General features: G+C 47.2%; 1 protein-coding gene across 2 annotated transcripts in view; it reads left to right on the top strand.

Moving 5' to 3' along the window:
• Positions 1 to 19,429, top strand: part of LOC135552822 (stAR-related lipid transfer protein 13-like) — a 107,791-nt gene that overhangs the window by 16,068 nt on the left and 72,294 nt on the right. Inside the window, exons 3-5 of one of the 2 annotated variants that reach the window (XM_064984690.1) lie at positions 5,516 to 5,665; positions 8,290 to 8,460; positions 16,633 to 16,663. In XM_064984690.1, coding sequence (XP_064840762.1) covers positions 5,516 to 5,665; positions 8,290 to 8,460; positions 16,633 to 16,663 — 352 coding nt within the window. Of the gene's footprint in view, positions 1 to 5,515; positions 5,666 to 6,321; positions 6,344 to 8,289; positions 8,461 to 16,632; positions 16,664 to 19,429 lie in introns of those variants that run through there. The other variant, XM_064984697.1, reaches the window with a different exon arrangement.

Raw genomic sequence — 19,429 nt, 5'->3', positions numbered from 1 at the left:
CTAGTTACCAGGCTGTGACTCCATCCCTCCAGGTTCAATGGTAGTTACCAGGCTGTGACTCCATCCCTCCAGGTTCAATGGTAGTTACCAGACTGTGACTCCATCCCTCCAGGTTCAATGGTAGTTACCAGACTGTGACTCCATCCCTCCAGGTTTACTAGTTACCAGGCTGTGACTCCATCCCTCCTGGTTTAATGGGAGTTACCAGGCTGTGACTCCATCCCTCCAGGTTTAATGCTAGTTACCAGGCTGTGACTCCATCCCTTCAGGTTCAATGGTAGTTACCAGGCTGTGACTCCATCCCTCCAGGTTCACTAGTTACCAGGCTGTGACTCCATCCCTCCAGGTTTAATGGTATATACCAGAGTGTGACTCCATCCCTCCAGGTACAATCTTAGTTACCAGGCTGTGACTCCATCCCTCCAGGTTTAATGCTAGTTGCCAGACTGTGACTCCATCCCTCCAGGTTTAATGGTAGTTACCAGGCTGTGATTCCATCCCTCCAGGTTTAATGGTAGTTACCAGGCTGTGACTCCATCCCTCCAGGTTCATTGCTAGTTACCAGGCTGTGACTCAATCCCTCCAGGTTTACTAGTTACCAGGCTGTGACTCCATCACTCCAAGTTTACTAGTTACCAGGCTGTGACTCCATCCATCCAGTTTTAATGCTAGTTACCAGGCTGTGACTCCATCCCTCAGGTTTAATGCTAGTTACCCGGCTGTGACTCCATCCCTCCAGGTTTAATGCTAGTTACCAGGCTGTGACTCCATCCCTCCAGGTTTCATGTTAGTTACCAGGCTGTGACTCCATCCATCCAGGTTTAATGCTAGTTACCAGACTGTGACTCCATCCCTCCAGGTTTAATGGTAGTTACCAGGCTGTGACTCCATCCCTCCAGGTTTAATTCTAGTTACCAGACTGTGACTCTATCCCTCCAGGTTTAATGGTTGTTACCAGGCTGTGACTCCATCCCTCCAGGTTTAATGCTAGTTACCAGGCCGTTACTCCATCCTTCCAGGTTTACTAGTTACCAGGCCGTGACTCCATCCCTCCAGGTTTAATGGTAGTTACCAGACTGTGATTCCATCCTTCCAGGTTTACTAGTTACCAGGCTGTGACTCCATCCCTGTAGGTTTAATGGTAGTTACCAGGCTGTGACTCCATCTCTCCAGGTTTACTAGTTACCAGACTGTGACTCCATCCCTCAGGTTTAATGGTAGTTACCAGAGTGTGACTCCACCCCTCCAGGTTTAATGCTAGTTACCAGGCTGTGACTCCATCCCTCCAGGTTCAATGGTAGTTACCAGGCTGTGACTCCATCCCTCCAGGTTCAATGGTAGTTACCAGACTGTGACTCCATCCCTCCAGGTTCAATGGTAGTTACCAGACTGTGACTCCATCCCTCCAGGTTTACTAGTTACCAGGCTGTGACTCCATCCCTCCTGGTTTAATGGGAGTTACCAGGCTGTGACTCCATCCCTCCAGGTTTAATGCTAGTTACCAGGCTGTGACTCCATCCCTTCAGGTTCAATGGTAGTTACCAGGCTGTGACTCCATCCCTCCAGGTTCACTAGTTACCAGGCTGTGACTCCATCCCTCCAGGTTTAATGGTATATACCAGAGTGTGACTCCATCCCTCCAGGTACAATCTTAGTTACCAGGCTGTGACTCCATCCCTCCAGGTTTAATGCTAGTTGCCAGACTGTGACTCCATCCCTCCAGGTTTAATGGTAGTTACCAGGCTGTGATTCCATCCCTCCAGGTTTAATGGTAGTTACCAGGCTGTGACTCCATCCCTCCAGGTTCATTGCTAGTTACCAGGCTGTGACTCAATCCCTCCAGGTTTACTAGTTACCAGGCTGTGACTCCATCACTCCAAGTTTACTAGTTACCAGGCTGTGACTCCATCCATCCAGTTTTAATGCTAGTTACCAGGCTGTGACTCCATCCCTCAGGTTTAATGCTAGTTACCCGGCTGTGACTCCATCCCTCCAGGTTTAATGCTAGTTACCAGGCTGTGACTCCATCCCTCCAGGTTTCATGTTAGTTACCAGGCTGTGACTCCATCCATCCAGGTTTAATGCTAGTTACCAGACTGTGACTCCATCCCTCCAGGTTTAATGGTAGTTACCAGGCTGTGACTCCATCCCTCCAGGTTTAATTCTAGTTACCAGACTGTGACTCTATCCCTCCAGGTTTAATGGTTGTTACCAGGCTGTGACTCCATCCCTCCAGGTTTAATGCTAGTTACCAGGCCGTTACTCCATCCTTCCAGGTTTACTAGTTACCAGGCCGTGACTCCATCCCTCCAGGTTTAATGGTAGTTACCAGACTGTGATTCCATCCTTCCAGGTTTACTAGTTACCAGGCCGTGACTCCATCCCTCCAGGTTTAATTGTAGTTACCAGACTGTGACTCCATCCCTCCAGGTTTAATGGTAGTTACCAGACTGTGATTCCATCCTTCCAGGTTTACTAGTTACCAGGCCGTGACTCCATCCATCCAGGTTTAATTGTAGTTACCAGACTGTGACTCCATCCTTCCAGGTTTACTAGTTACCAGACTGACTCCATCCCTCCAGGTTTAATGGTAGTTACCAGAATGTGATTCCATCCTTCCAGGTTTACTAGTTACCAGGCCGTGACTCCATCCCTCCAGGTTTAATTGTAGTTACCAGACTGTGACTCCATCCCTCCAGGTTTAATGGTAGTTACCAGACTGTGAGTGACCCCATCTTCCAAGGTTTACTGGACTTTAAAAGTCTCTTCTGGACGTTGATGAATCATGTTTACATCATACACCTATGGTTTGCCTGTGTCAGGGACACCAGATCTCTGACAGTGCATAGCTGTCATTCCTCAGCTTAACCCGACATATAATGTAACCTTCATTTAACTAGGCAAGTCAGTTAAGAACAAATTATTATTTACAATGATGGCCTACCGGGGAACAGTGGGTTGACTGCCTTGTTCAGGGGCAGAACAACAGATTTTTACCTTGTCAGCTCAGGGATTCGATCCAGCAACCTTTCAGTAACTGGCCCAACGATCTAACCATTAGGCAACCTGACGCCCCAAGAATAATAAAATAGCAACCCTAACCCTGGAGATTAGAACATAAAACAGAGGGGAGAGGTTAGGGAACACTCCCACTGCCTCTGCTGATAGCCCTGGCAGGCTTTACAGACTGTATGACACAACACTGGGAATGGGCTGTTTGTGAGCATAAAGGTTGTTTGGGGAAAGGGAGGAGGAGTGCTTTAAATACCTGGAACTGGTTTACACTGGGCCTTGATCTAAATAGGAAACGGGGTGCCATTTGGGACGCAACCAGGGGCTCTGACAGGCAACACTCCTGTTTGAACTACAGCTTTTCATGCTCGCCATCTGAGGGCACCATTGCTACATAGTAATCCTACATGGCCTATGCACACGTCTCTCTCGTTCTCTCTCCCACTCTCTCTCCCTCTCTCTCTCTGCATCAATCAGTTGGTTATGGTATGTTTGTGTATACTGTAAAAATACATGTTTCTGTGATGTTGTTTATCTTTATCTAGTTTAGAAGTGAAAAGATTCTACGGTGTGACTCAGTGCAGAGTAGAAGCCTGTTCTCACCAAGGGATAGACCTGGGAACTTAGCAGGTAACTCCTAGAAAGTTAGGAGAGAATGGGTTTGAACTATTTTTCAGCTGAGTAACCTATTAGCCTAGCCGTTGTTCCCTTTCACATGCCACCCTGCTCCATTTCTACCCCAATCATCAATCGAAACAACCCTCTCCCTGCCTGGTAATCTATGCCTCTCTCAGTGGGTGGTATGGTCCAGGCACTGTGCCCAGAGCTCACACACTTCATTCCTCATTGTCATGTCAAAGACCCGGCCTTGGGGTTTACAATGTAGCCAATTTACCCTGATAAAGATATCGTCCCTCTCACGTTTAGTTTTCCCCTGAAGATAACACCACTGTCTGTCTCATGCCGACAGCATTGCCATGGCATCAGTGTTTTTCACTATTTATGGGGCCAGAAAGAGGAGGTAAAAGGAATCATGGGTAGTCTCTCTCAGCTTCAAGCCTTCTCTGAAATTCCACTCATTCTGAGAAAAAGTGTCAGCATTCCGAGGCGGGCAGGCAGCACTGTGTGTGGCTGTCAGAGAGAAGAGAGACAGTCGGAGACATTGTGTTCTAGTGTGTTCCAGATATAGCACAGGGAGACAGACAGATAGACAGATTGAGGCGTTTCCCCTGTCAGAGGTGAACCAGCTGACCCTCGGTGGACTGACTTCTGCTCTGATCACTACTAGTAACACCTTTATGTTGTAGGAACTCTCTAGATGCATTACCACCTCTAGTTCCCTGTCCCTACATAGATTAGTGTTTCTCCTGAACTGTATTTCCTATGTTTTCTTGTCCATTCCCATTTTGTTTTCATTCTGATGAAGGCCGTTGGCAGCCAAAACGTCATGGCTTTAACTAGATTAAAAAAGTATCACGATTTTAATAGTGAGGGAAAATCAAGCCTTTTTACTGTATGTTGTGACTGAGACTCAATGCCTCTACATTGAAGCAGGAAGAACAGGAGGCCAATGGGAGGGTCACACCCATGGCTCAGACACCAGCACTACTACAGTAGGTCCTCTAGAGAACACACTCATCAATAGGATGATTGTTTGGAGGAGAGGGGTTTTAATGCAGCATGGAGAAAGAGCTGGGCGCACAGGGGCTCCTGGGGGCACTAACAGACAGAACACAGAGCCAGGGGCCAGGGGGTTTCAGGGGGCCAGGACTCCAACAGACAGACACACTCAGAACACAGACAACAGTTCCGCAGTTTAATTCCAGGAAATTAATGAATGGCTTTGTGTCAGCTGCTTGACTTCTGAGTCACACTGTTGCGCAACAAGGGTCTCAAAGTGTGAGAGAGAGAGAGACCTTAACCTCCAGATCTTCTAACATGTTTGTCTCTGGATGTGTCCCTATATAGTGCCTATGGGCCCTGGTCAGAAGTAGTGCACTATAAAGGGACTAGGGTGCCATTTGGGACACACACAGACAAACATGAGCTGTGTTAGAGGATCTGGACTGTAGGTTAAGATCTGTGATACTGCGTGAAGACTGCTAAGAACTAGGTGGTGAAGATATCACATTTCCCTCTATGCTGGTCTGTACTGTTTACGTTCACTCTGACATTTATAAAAGTATTTTTCTGCTCCTCTAATGATCTCTTAAATGTATTTAGTTTTTAGTTGTCACCTGGTGCTCATAACCTTCTCCAACTATCCGAACGATTTCAACGTTATTATCCAGGGAATTATATCGTAGCTCTCTGAATGATCTTGTTTTATTCCTGTCCAACTACGGAGTAGTGATTGTTGTCGTCCTAATTCATTTACCTTTGTTCCTGACACTGCATGCTCCGGCTTTGTACATGGTGTCACAATAGTCTATTTCTGCAGAATCTATAGGTTCCTCCAGTGTTGTCTAATAATTGTCTCCCCCCTACCTTTCTCTTCCCCCAGGAGTCTCCCCTGGTCCAGCCTCAGACCCTGTGGTGTGAGTCTATGAGCCAGCTGATGAGGAAACTGGACCAGCTCAACCTGGACATAGAGGAGGCTCTGAGTGCATCATCCTCCCCCTCGGACACACCCTGCACCGCACGCAGACAACAGGTCAGTCACACACACACACCCTGCACCGCACGCAGACAACAGGTCAGTCACACACACCCTGCACCGCACGCAGACAACAGGTCAGTCACACACACACACCCTGCACCGCACGCAGACAACAGGTCAGTCACACACACACACCCTGCACCGCACGCAGACAACAGGTCAGTCACACACACACACTGCACCGCACGCAGACAACAGGTCAGTCACACACACACACCCTGCACCGCACGCAGACAACAGGTCAGTCACACACACACACACACACCCTGCACCGCACGCAGACAACAGGTCAGTCACACACACACACACACCCTGCACCGCACGCAGACAACAGGTCAGTCACACACACCCTGCACCGCACGCAGACAACAGGTCACACACACACCCTGCACCGCACGCAGACAACAGGTCACACACACCCTGCACCGCACGCAGACAACAGGTCACACACACCCTGCACCGCACACAGACAACAGGTCAGTCACACACACACCCTGCATAGCACGCAGACAACAGGTCAGTCACACACACACCCTGCATAGCACGCAGACAACAGGTCAGTCACACACACACCCTGCACAGCACGCAGACAACAGGTCAGTCACACACACACCCTGCACAGCACGCAGACAACAGGTCACACACACACCCTGCACCGCACGCAGACAACAGGTCACACACACACACACACAGACAACAGGTCTCACACACACACACACACACACACACACACACACACCTGGTCAGTCACACACACACCCTACACTGCACACAGACAACAGGTCAGTCACACACACACCCTGCACAGCACGCAGACAACAGGTCAGTCACACACACCCTGCACAGCACACAGACAACAGGTCAGTCACACACACACACACCCTACACAGCACACAGACAACAGGTCAGTCACACACACACACACACCCTGCACAGCACGCAGACAACAGGTCAGTCACACACACACCCTGCACAGCACACAGACAACAGGTCAGTCACACACACACCCTGCACAGCATGTAGACAACAGGTCAGTCACACACACACCCTGCACCGCACGCAGACACACACACACACTGCACAGCACGCAGACAACAGGTCAGTCACACACACATCCTGCACAGCACACAGACAACAGGTCACACACACACACCCTGCAGAGCACGCAGACAACAGGTCAGTCACACACACACCCTGCACAGCACACAGACAACAGGTCAGTCACACACACACCCTGCACAGCACGCAGACAACAGGTCAGTCACACACCCTACACAGCACGCAGACAACAGGTCAGACACACACACACACACACACACTGCACCGCAAGCAGACAAGAGGTCAGTTGCACACACACCCTGCACAGCGCGCAGACAACAGGTCACACACACACACACGGCAACATGACCATGTTGACTGAAATGCGAGCCATGTACTAACCAGTGATACATTTGGGAAATCTATACATTCCTCTGCAGCCTATCATGATGCAACATGCTTTTTCATGCTCTCTGCTGTCTATAATCAATTTACTGAGCTTTGTGAAGAGGAAATCCTGATGGATTATTATTATAGTCATTCAACAGGTGTCTAACAGGACTCTAAGACCATGCTGCTAAATCATGTACTTTACAATACACATACATTCACCTAGCTAACATACATTTAATCTAGGAAACATACTAGACTCAGGATGGCATCCTATTCCCTTTATAGTGCACTACTTTTGACCAAAGCCCTATAGGTGCCATTGGGATGCAGCCTCAGAAGCTTGTAGGTCTGGGAAGGACTGTTCCGTCATAAGCCTTAAGGATAACTGTGATATATGTTGATATACTGTACATACACAGCATGTTGTCATATAGTGGAAGCTGTCTGTCTGGGACACTATGGCCATTATCAGGCTGTCTTTGATTCTGCTTCTCTGAATGCTGCAGGCGTCTATTTTATGATGGGAGAGGAGGGAACTGGCTGTTAGAAATGCTGCTATAGTGTGGTGTGTCTAGCAGTAGTCTGGCCAGGGTGGTGGGCCAGGCGGGGCGGAGACAGACAGACAGCCATTGTGTGGAGATGTTGTTACCGGGACCTTGTAGCTCTGGTCCTACATAAGACTCCTCTCATGGAGGCTTGCATGATGAAATACCCCAGCAGTTAGTTAGCAGAGGGCAACAACAGAAAGAGGCCTGTATGGTTCTGTATGTGATCAGCACAGAGGTCTTGTTGTGTGGGTAGAGGAGGTTGTTTGTATGATTGAGCACATTAGGAATGGTTACAGAGTGGTTAGCAGAGGGGCACATGCCTGAAGGCATCCCATCAGCAGCCATAACACACATTCAGAAAGACAGCTTTAACTAACGACAGGCAGCCCCTAGGAGACCACACGACATCTTTACTCGAGGGACTTGACAAGGACACACTTTGTCCTTTCAGTGGACGATTAACATGCTGCCTCGTCTCTGTCTGTCTCTGTCTGTCCGATAGAAATTGAGCTGAAGACGGCGTACCCTGCCTCTGACCATCCCAGAGACAGACTGACAGAAAGACTGACAGAAAGACTGGCAGATAGACAGGCAGGCAAGGATCCAGTGTTGACGGTTGTTATTGTGCTGTTGTTGCAGTGTGGAGCTGTGTCTGGGACGGCAGTAAACCAATCTCTTAATGAGAAGGACAGTACACTGTTGCAGCGAGGGGAACCAGAAACAGGAGAATGTCCCAGACAGGACCAACACAAGACCACGGCCCCTCGTATCTCAGCCATAGGAACCAGAGCCAGGACCGAGAAGACAGTCGTAAGTTTCTCTGAGACTCTCCCTCGTCCTTTTGACTCCTGCTTACTCTGTGCCTGTGTACCTGTCTGTCTGGGTCTGGGTGAAACAATGTGATTTAGATATCATAAGCGAATTCTCAGTGCCTTCAGAAAGTATTCATACCCCTTAACTTATTCCATATGTTGTGGTGTTACAGCCTGAATTCAATATAGATTAAAAATGAAAAATATCTCTCCCATCGGCCTCCCGGGTGGCGCAGTGGTTAAGGGCGCTGTACTGCAGCGCTAGCTGTGCCACCAGAGACTCTGGGTTTGTGCCCAGGCTCTGTCGTAACCGGCCGCGACTGGGAGGTCCGTGGGGCGGCGCACGATTGGCCCAGCGTCGTCCGGGTTTGACCGGTAAGGATGTCCTTGTCTCACCACGCACCAGCGACTCCTGTGGTGGCCCGGGTGCAGTGCACACTAACCAAGGTTGCTAGGTGCACGGTGTTTCCTCCGACACATTGGTGTGGCTGGCTTCCGGGTTGGATGCTCGCTGTGTTAAGAAGCAGTGCGGCTTGGTTGGGTTGTGTATCGGAGGACGCATGACTTTCAACCTTTGTCTCTCCCGAGCCCGTATGGGAGTTGTAGCAGTGAGATAGTAGCTACTAAACAATTGGATACCATGAAAAAAGGGGGTAAAATAAATAAAAAAATATTAAAAAAATATCTCACCCATCTACACACAATACCCCATAAAGACAAAATTAAAATATGTTTAGATTTTTTTTTAAATGTATAAAAAAAAGAAATACAAAAATACAGTATCTCATTTCCATAAGTATTTGCACCCCTAAGTCAATGCATGTTAGAAACACTTTGGCAGTGAATACAGCTGTGAGTCTTTCTGGGTAAGTTTCACATTATAATTTATAAAACAGCCATTTTCAAGTCTTGCCATAGATTTTCATGCCGATTTAAGTCAAAACTTTAACTAGGCCACTCAGGAACATTCAATGTCATCTTGGTAAGCAACTCCAGTGTATATTTGGCCTTGTGTTGTAGGTCATTGTCCTGTTGAAAGGTGAATTTGTCTCCAAGTGTCTGTTGGAAAACAGACTGAACCAGGTTTTCCTCTAGGATTTTGCCTGTACTTAGCTCTAATCTGTTTATTTTTATCCTAAAAAACTCCCTAGTCCTTGCCGATGACAAGCATACCCATAACATGATGCAGCCATCACCATGCTTTCAAATATGAAGAGTGGTTCTCAGTGATGCGTTTTGTTGGATTTGCCTCAAACCTAAAACTTTGTATTCAGGGACATAAAGTAACTTTCTTTGCCACATGTTTTGCAGTTTTACTTTAATGCCCTGTTGCAAACAGAATGCGTGTTTTTTGAAGTATGTTATATTCTGTATAGGCATCCTTCTTTCACTCTGACATTTAGGTTAGTATTTTGGAGTAACTACAATGTTGTTGATCCATCCTCAGTTTTCTCCTTTCACAGACATTAAACTCTAACTGTTTTAAAGTCACCCTTGGCCTCATGGTTAAATCTCGGTTTCCTTCCTCTCCGGCAACTGAGTTAGGAAGGACGCCTGTATCTTTATTGTGACTGGGCGTATTGATGCACCATCCAAAGTGTACTTAATAACTTCACCATGCTCAATAGGTGCCCTTCTTTGCGAGATATTGGAAAACTGGTCTTTGTGGTTGAATCTGTGTTTTAAATTCACTGCTCAACTGAGAGACCTTGCAGATAATTGTATGTGTGGGGTACAGAGATGAAGTAGTCATTCAAATATCATGTTAAACACTAGTCTTGAACTTATTTAGGCTTGGCACAACAAAGGGGCTGAATAATTAATGACTCAAGTTCTCAAAAAATAATTCCACTTTGACATTATGGGGTATTGTGTGTAGGCCAGTGGCATAAAAGCTCAATTTAATACATTTTATATTTAGGCTGCCTTCAGCTAGCTACAGAAAGTATTTTAAATAGATTTTCTGTCTGCTAACTTAAACAGCATTCCTCTTATTAGCTGTGAAATGTAATTGATAAACTAAGAATGGCACTGTTTTGGACATAATGAGAAGTCCATAGCAGAGCTGTCCGTTGTATCCTCTTCTCTTCCTTGTTTGACACAGTGTGTACACAGGAAGTGTGTGTGTGAGTGGTTTACTGTCCCCAGGTCAGGTGTTAGTCTGCCTATTAGACAGGTTTAGCAAGGGAAACAATGGAGAGGTGGGGCTAGGTATGTTTTGTGGCGGCTTTGGGGAAACCCTGCTAACGGCCTGTGTCTGTATAGGTACCACGTCTGGATGAGGATCAGATTCGACAGGGGAATGACTAATTATATTGGTGGGAACAGAACGATGTGGCTTTGTGCTCTCTAGTCCTGATGCAGTCTGCTTCTCAGAGTCTCAGAGCAGATTACAGAGTCAGAAAGCTGCGGAACACCACCAAGGTCTGAGTCAGAGACAGACAGGCTGCATGGAGACCACCTTCACACCGTACACAATGTTCTAACTTTAACCCACTGTCACATTACTGCACAATGGTTCCAACGTCTGGCCGGGGAACACTGTGTCTCCTTGTGTGTGTGTTTGTGTGCACGCCATGCTCTGTAACACTGACCTCAGGCCAGGGTTAATGATAAGCAAAGGATTCCTCTTCTACAAGCCCCATGGCTGACTCCAGAATCTAGACCAGCCCTACCGCATGCACACACCCCTCAGCCTCTTACATGAGGGTTCTGGAGTGGGTGTGAAAGCAGTGGAGAGAGAGAATGTGATGCTAGAGCCTAAGCTGCTGCTGTCATGTTGAGGGTCTCAGGATAATCTGACCATGGTAACTAACTACTGCAGCATGTCATGTGACTGGAAGGTTATGAGCTGATAGAGAGGCTGCGTCCCAAATTACACCCTATTCTTTATATAGAGTACTACTTTTGACCAAAAGCAGTGCACTACATAGGGAATACGGTGGCATTAGGAACGCTTACAGAATGTTTGGAGTCAGCTTTTGACAGGACGTCGTTATGGCTGTCCTCCCAGACCCTGCCGGTCTCTAGGTTAGGGTCACAATTTTTAAGGTGGTCTCAAGATGGCCCTTGTTGTATTGACATGCAGCTCCCATCCACAATGGTTTGCTAGAAGGGTATTTTATTCTTAACATTCTGGTTCCATCTCCACCTGAACCCAATGCATAGTGACTGTGAGGTGTGTGTTATTTGTTGGATACGTGACGGTGAGACCGCCAGGTATGTGCTACGTGTTTGATACGTGAGGGTGAGACCGTCAGGTGTTCTGTGTTGGAATGTCCTGCAGCACATGTTGCTGTGTTCCTGTGTGTCTCAACATGACTGCAACTGCAGCATTCCACGTGTGCCCTGAGACCTGACACTTCTAACAGAGACAGATAGTTCTTCCTCAGAACCTGGCAGGATGGAGCTGGTCTGATGGCCCTGGCAGACAGAGGGTCAAAGCATCAAATGACACAGACACACACACACAAACACACAACCTGAGACAAAAATGGCATAGCCCCGTAATCCCCCAGCTGCCCCCGGTAAGAAAGTCTTCTTATTTTTTGTGACCCATTGAGGAAGTGTTCTAAATATAGCCAGGTGTTTTCCCATCTGTCCAGGGGTTGGATAGAGGAGGGGAGGGATGAGGCTGGTCTACTGTCTGGTCTACTGGTCTACTGTCTGGTCTACTGGTCTACTGGCTGGTCTACTGGCTGGTCTACTGGTCTACTGGCTGGTCTACTGGTCTACTGGTTTACTGGCTGGTCTACTGTCTGGTTTACTGGTCTACTGGTCTACTGGCTGGTCTACTGGTCTATTGGCTGGTCTACTGGCCTACTGGCTTGTCTACTGGTCTACTGGCTGGTCTATTGGTCTACTGGCTGGTCTATTGGTCTACTGGCTGGTCGAATGGTCTACTGGTTTACTTGCTGGTCTACTGGTCTACTGGCTGGTCTACTGGCTGGTCTACTGGTCTACTGGCTGGCCTACTGGTTTACTGGCTGCTCTAATGGTTTACTGGCTGCTCTACTGGTTTACTGGCTGCTCTACTGGTCTACTGGCTGCTCTACTGGTCTACTGGCTGCTCTACTGGCTGGTCTACTGGCTGGCATACTGGTTTACTGGCAGGTCTACTGGTTTACTGGCTGGTCTACTGGTCTATTGGCTGGTCTACTAGCTGGTCTACTGGCTGGTCTGCTGGTCTACTGGCTGGTCTACTGGCTGGTCTACTGGTCTACTGGCTGCTCTACTGGTCTACTGGCTGGCATACTGGTTTACTGGCTGGCATACTGGTTTACTGGCAGGTCTACTGGTTTACTGGCTGGTCTACTGGTCTACTGGCTTGTCTACTAGCTGGTCTACTGGCTGGTCTGCTGGTCTACTGGTCTACTGGCTGGACTACTGGTCTACTGGCTGGCCTACTGGGACACCTTCTAGGTCGCCCAACGATCTCTTTCTAGCCCTTATTTTTTCTTAGACTTTGAGAGTAAAACTAGGGTTATTTTCCCAGGGACATAGATTTTATTTTACAACCGAGACAAATTTCTGAATGTTGTGGAGAGAGATGGGTTCAGTCCTGTGAGTTTCAGCCCGTAGTTACGTGTTATGAGTTAGGGGTTGTGGATCATGGCTATGCCTTGGTGTAGAGGCCCAGAGGGAGTCTCTAGAGCACGGCTGTTAGAAGCCACAGAAGAGTAATGGCTGTGGAGAGACGTCATCCATCCTACCCTGCCCTGAGCTATGATGAGAGGCCTGGATCGTTCCTTATAACATAGGCTGCGTCCCACATGACACCTCATTCCCCCTTATATAGAGCACTACGTTTGTCTAGGGCCCATGGGGCTCTGATCAAAAGCAGTGCAATATTTAGGGAATAGGATGCCATTTTGGAGGCAGCCATATACAGCTATAGGTTTGGTTTTATATGATCAGACTTTGGTTTGGGGGTTCTCTGCCTGTTTCTGTTAGCAAATGTGATTTGCGCATGCCAAATTAAACACAATGAATGATTGGTGGAGTAACCTCAGACTTCATTTTGTGGGGTTGGGAGTGTTCAGGACTGTTAAATCGATCCCAAATGCAACCCTATTCCCTATATAGTGCACTACTTGTGCCATTTTGGACGCATGGGAGTGTACTCTACATAGACCACAGGGCTCTGTGTGGGGCTGGGAGTATACTCTACATAGACCACAGGGCTCTATGTAGGGCTGGGAGTGTACTCTACATAGACCACAGGGCTCTGTGTGGGGCTGGGAGTATACTCTACGTAGACCACAGGGTTCTGTGTAGGGCTGGGTGTTTACCCTACATAGACCACAGGGCTCTGTGTAGGGCTGGGAGTGTACTCTACATAGACCACAGGGCTCTGTGTGGGGCTGGGAGTATACTCTACGTAGACCACAGGGTTCTGTGTAGGGCTGGGTGTTTACTCTACATAGACCACAGGGCTCTGTGTAGGGCTGGGAGTGTACTCTACATAGACCACAGGGTTCTATGTAGGGCTTGGAGTGTACTCTACATAGACCACAGGGCTCTGTGTAAGGCTGGGAGTGTACTCTACATAGACCACAGGGCTCTGTGTGGGGCTGGGAGTATACTCTACGTAGACCACAGGGTTCTGTGTAGGGCTGGGTGTTTACTCTACATAGACCACAGGGTTCTGTGTGGGGCTGGGTGTTTACTCTACATAGACCACGTGGGGGAAGGGGGGAGTTGGGAAACGCAGGAAAAAGAATGTAAAGAAATGCATGATGGGAATTATGTAATTCCTTCCAGATCTCGTGTGAACTTTGTACATCATCCCATTGCCAGCTACAATGTATAGCAGCATCTCAGATAGTACTATTGTAGAGAATGGACATGTCCCATAGCCTGTTAGATTAGGAATGTTTTCCACTTGTTTTTTCTGAACTAGTTTTTTAAATTTAGTCAATGCAGCAGACAGGTAGACCAGACCAGTTACCAATCACTAAAGACCAGACATGTCAGTCCATATAAAAATGTTGGTTGTTGTAGCAGAGGGAGCTTCCTGATAGGGCTGTCTTCTTTCTGTGTCTTGTCACCTGACCCCTGACCTCTAACCCATAACCCGACATGTGGTGGATGCTCAGAACTGAGGTGGTGTGGTATAACCATAGACACCATTCTAGTGTCCAAAGGCCTGTTTTAGCATGGGCAGCGCTATTGAGGTAGTATTTTGAAGTAGTAAACTAGGTGAGACTTCCTATGGTTTGTGGAAGGATCACATAATTCCATCCAGGTCACCAGGAGGGATCAGACATCACATTATACTTGTGAGCAAATATTCCATATCTACAGGTGGCAGTAAATCGCCAACCTTGGCTTTATACCTGTTCAAACAACACATTCCAGGTGGCAGTACACACCCTTTGTTTGCCAACTTATAGAAGTTGTAGAAGAAGAAAATGTACCTCTTCAAAATGGAGATGAACTCAATGGTGTGCTGCCCATGCTCTCACAGACGCCATAATGGGACATACACAATGATGTGATGTCTATCTAAGTCTATGGGTATAACTATATCAATGAAGAGGATAATGGAAGGACACTAACAGGACTTTATATGGGCTGTCGAGGGACAGACAGAAGTCTAGGACAATCTTTGAAGCCCCTGTGAGTAAAAGACAGACCGGTATCTCCAATGGGGCCATTCAGTCAGTTCTAGAAGGCTAATTTTCATCACAGCTTTATTTGTAGTTGTGGGTCAGAGCCTGTTATTAGATCTATTATGTTAACACATGTCAGTTTAGAGTTTCGACAGCTCCATGGGCCCAGGTCAAAAGTAGTGCACTATATAGTGAATAGGGTGCCATTTGGTACTCACACCTAGTTTCCTCTGTCTGCAGAATGAGATGAGATAATTGGTTAGAGCAGAGAGCTGAGAGAGACACAGCATTGCTTCTGTTCTCCAACCCTATGACTGAAGAGGACAGAAATGTAATAATGAAATTTGACCCTGTTATGCTGAATCTCACAGTCAATAAGCAGGGATACTTGGGTAACAACATCAGTCCCTTCACCTCATAGTGTTCTGCCTGAGACCGAATATTTCCTGTATGTCTCCACCTGTTAACCACCTCACTCCTCTGCTGTTGGACCGAGACTACTCTCTGTAAAAGATGTGTTTCCTCATACTGTAGGCTGCTCTACCATGTGTACATCCCAAATGGCACCCTATACCCTTTATAGTGCACTATTCTGGCTGTGGCAAAGATCCTGTCCAGCCACACATGGAGATCCACAACGACCAACTGACCTCTAAAATCACAACGTATTGTCTCTGGAGACACACAGGCCTAATTACTTATGGTGAGTGTCCAATGGGGATTTAACCAGGTGTTTTACCCAAAATACTCAGCCTTCTGTTTCTACCTATGTGGACCGGCACCCGTGTCTCACTGGGCCATGGCTCCGGGGGACCTGCCATGACTTGGGGCCAAGCCCAGGCCACTGGTACTTTTCAACAGGCATTTACATAACAAACGCTAACTGTGAACTTTAACACCTTCTCATACAGCAAAAGTCTTGAATGAGGCAGAGGTTGTTGATTCTGCTCACCACAAGTCGTTAGTGTCACACTCCTGATGATAACGCTAGAGCTTCATTAACATTAAACACTGGCGACTCACTGGTGTGTGGGTAAGTCTCAATGTAAAACACCATATTATAGTGCACCCTGGTCAACAGTATTTCACTTTTATAGAGAATAGGATGCCATTTGGGATTATAGCCATGTGTTTAGTCGAAGTTGGTCTAATAACACCAGACAGAGGATGTTATAAATACCTAAGTGATGTACAAACATAAGCCAGCTGTCCATATTGAACCAGCCATCAGGTCTCTATGGTAACACAGTAAAGCAGGCAGCAGCCTGATAGATCAGTCATTAACCCTTAACTCTTTATGGCTGTGGCATTACTAGGATACAATTTAGTTCATTACTCCTCTCCTCTCTGAATATATCCTCTGTGACATTACTAGGATGCCACTGATACCTGACTCTCTGTAGTATTTCTAACATTTTGAAAAGTTGTTTGTGTATTCTTCAACCAATCTGTTTTGTTGTTTGTTTAAGACTACCATGCAGTTAAAGCGGTATTGAGGGCTGCAGTACACTCTGTTGTTGTCTGACGAACCATTGTCTGTTTCTCTTTGTTTGCAGATGTGCAGTAAGATGACCAATGCAGGAGCAGGTAAGGCTTTTTATGTGTACGTGTTTCACCATGCTGTGTGTTGAATCTGAGACGTGACCCAAATGGAACCCTATTCCCTACATAGTGCACTACTTTGGACCAGAGCCCTATGTGCCCAGTTCAAAAGTAGTGCACTATATATGGAATATGGTGCAATTTGGGACATAATCACTGTCTTTATATTGTCTTTAGCAGCCCTGGTTAGCTCTGTTAGCCCAGCGTCTGCTCTGTTAGTCCAGGGTCTGCTCTGTTAGCCCAGGGTCTGCTCTGTTAGCCCAGGGTCTGCTCTGTCAGCCCAGGGTCTGCTCTGTCAGCCCAGGGTCTGCTCTGTTAGCCCAGCGTCTGCTCTGTTAGCCCAGCGTCTGCTCTGTTAGCCCAGCGTCTGCTCTGTTAGCCCAGCGTCTGCTCTGTTAGCCCAGCGTCTGCTCTGTTAGCCCAGGGTCTGCTCTGTTAGTCCAGGGTATGCTCTGTCAGTCCAGGGTCTGCTCTGTTAGACCAGGGTCTGCTCTGTTAGCCCAGCGTCTGCTCTGTTAGCCCAGGGTCTGCTCTGTTAGTCCAGGGTATGCTCTGTCAGTCCAGGGTCTGCTCTGTTAGACCAGGGTCTTTCAGGTAGCATTCCAAGTTTAACAGAGGTGGTTCGGTGAACCATTCTCGGGTGATGAGTAACCTTGCATGAGACCTGAAGTCTTGCATTAGCTCCCTGAGCCAATGCCTGGACTTTAGCTCAGCGGGCTAACACTGTATTTTAGCATGCATAAGACCCGCACGGTTTCAAAACCAGTCAATCACATAAGGCTTGTCTTCCACAGGATGGTACGGCTGTTGCTCTGAAACAATGTGGTTGTGAGTTACGGATGGGGACAGGTGTACCAGCCAGGGTCCAGGTTTCACTCCTCAGGAGTGTCTGGAGAATGTCCAGAGAATGTCCCTCCCAACACACAGCCGGTCAGGCTTTTATTTTAAAGGCCTATTTATGCATGGCATGGCAGGACGCAGTTAAAATTAGGAGGCATGCCATTGTTACTAGTACTACATAGTTACTGCTGAGGGAACTATTTATCGTGTCGTGAAGTGGCCCTGGGGGCAGCTGGGGGCGATGGGCGATGCCATTTTTGTCTCAGGTTCCACCCTCACATGAACTCTATGAGCGGGGGGGGGGGGTGGTATGTCAATAATGTACAGGAGACCCTGTTCACATTCCATCACTTTCCCCTATAGGTAGGAATGTATGCTGTGTGGTCTGGCTGTAATATGACGCGCTCTTAACAGACAACTTTACAGCTCTGTGAATGAACACCACTCACACCAGGGTAATCTAGAGTGACGTATCACTGCTCACAGCTACAGCACGCTAACCCTAGAGTAATGGTTGTAAATCTATGGACTTTATGTAGTGTTTAGTTTGTCGATGACTTCAGTAACTGTTTGTCAACACAACCAAGACATTTCCTTCCCCATGGTCCTGCTGATGTCATATTTTAGTACAGTGTGTTTCTACCATGCTGCTTTCGTAGTGTACAGTATATTTAACCACGAGACTCTCGACATGCCGTTTCCCTTTTAGAACCATATCATGGCTGAAGTAAGCCAGACCAAAGTCAGTGTCAAAGTCAATGTGATGTGGTCAGAATCACTAACAGAAAGAGAACCGTAGTTACCAGAACATCTGTTTTCAATAGAAACACAGGCTGTGTCTCAAATGGCACCCTACTCCCTATATAGTGCACTACTTTTGACCATAGCATATATGGGGCTCTGGTGAACAGTACTGCACAATACAGGGAATAGGGTGCCATTTGAGACACACACAGTCAGGGTAATACCTGTGAGTAGGATGATGACGTAAAGAGATGAAGCTAACTGAGCTCTGATATTCTCTGCCTATACTTGACAGCTGTACCGTGGAAACTGTAGAGACTGTATGATGTCATGTTACTGGACCAGATGGTCTGCAGAATCTATGGATGCATCCCAAATGTCACCCTATTCCATATATAATGCACTACTGCTGACCAGAGCCATTTGGGCCCTATGGGCAGTCATCATAACCACCAGTTCACCTCTTTATAGTGACATAGTCCAGCCGAGGAAACTTCTCTGGGTCAGTATCCCAAATAGCCCTGCATGTGACTAAGCACACCACGTACACACACACCACAAACGAGCACTGTCTAGGGTAGAGGTTAGGGTGGCCAGCTCTCTGGGGTAGAGGTGAGGAGAATCACAAGTCAGACAGAAACTTGAATCCTCATCTCTTTGAAACGTGGCCTGACTGTATTTGATGTGTGATGTCCATAGTTTATGGCCTTTAAACTCTATACCGATCGGTATATCTGTTGTATATCTGTTGCTATGTTCTCACAAGCTGTTACGAATCCCTTTTGGCCCGACAGTCTAGGGGGGATGGTAATGAGACTCGTAACATAACTCATGCAAATTATTATTGTGACAAAGGAAAAGTGTGAACGAAATAAGCACGACAACTGAAATCTACCGTCAAACTCTAGGTTTATTTATAAACACACGGTAATGGGGGGAGCAGGAAAAGGGGCTGAGCTGGACCCAAGGAAAGAAACAATAAGTATTCAAAAACACCCCTAAGCTAGACTAGCCTACTTTAACAACAGCTAACTAACTAACCAAAAATACAGTGGGTGGTCCGCCCAGTTCTAACTAGTGTATTTAACAAAGTTCACCTACGGGTAGTGTATGCCCATGGGCGACTTGTCTTGGTTTCCCCCTTTTCCACCAGCAATCAAACACAAA

This window comes from Oncorhynchus masou, chromosome 13 (assembly GCF_036934945.1).
Source record: "Oncorhynchus masou masou isolate Uvic2021 chromosome 13, UVic_Omas_1.1, whole genome shotgun sequence".
Classification (NCBI taxonomy): Eukaryota; Metazoa; Chordata; class Actinopteri; order Salmoniformes; family Salmonidae; genus Oncorhynchus; species Oncorhynchus masou.
The sequence above is the reverse complement of the archived record's forward strand: the minus strand, read 5'-3'. Positions and strand labels throughout refer to the sequence as shown.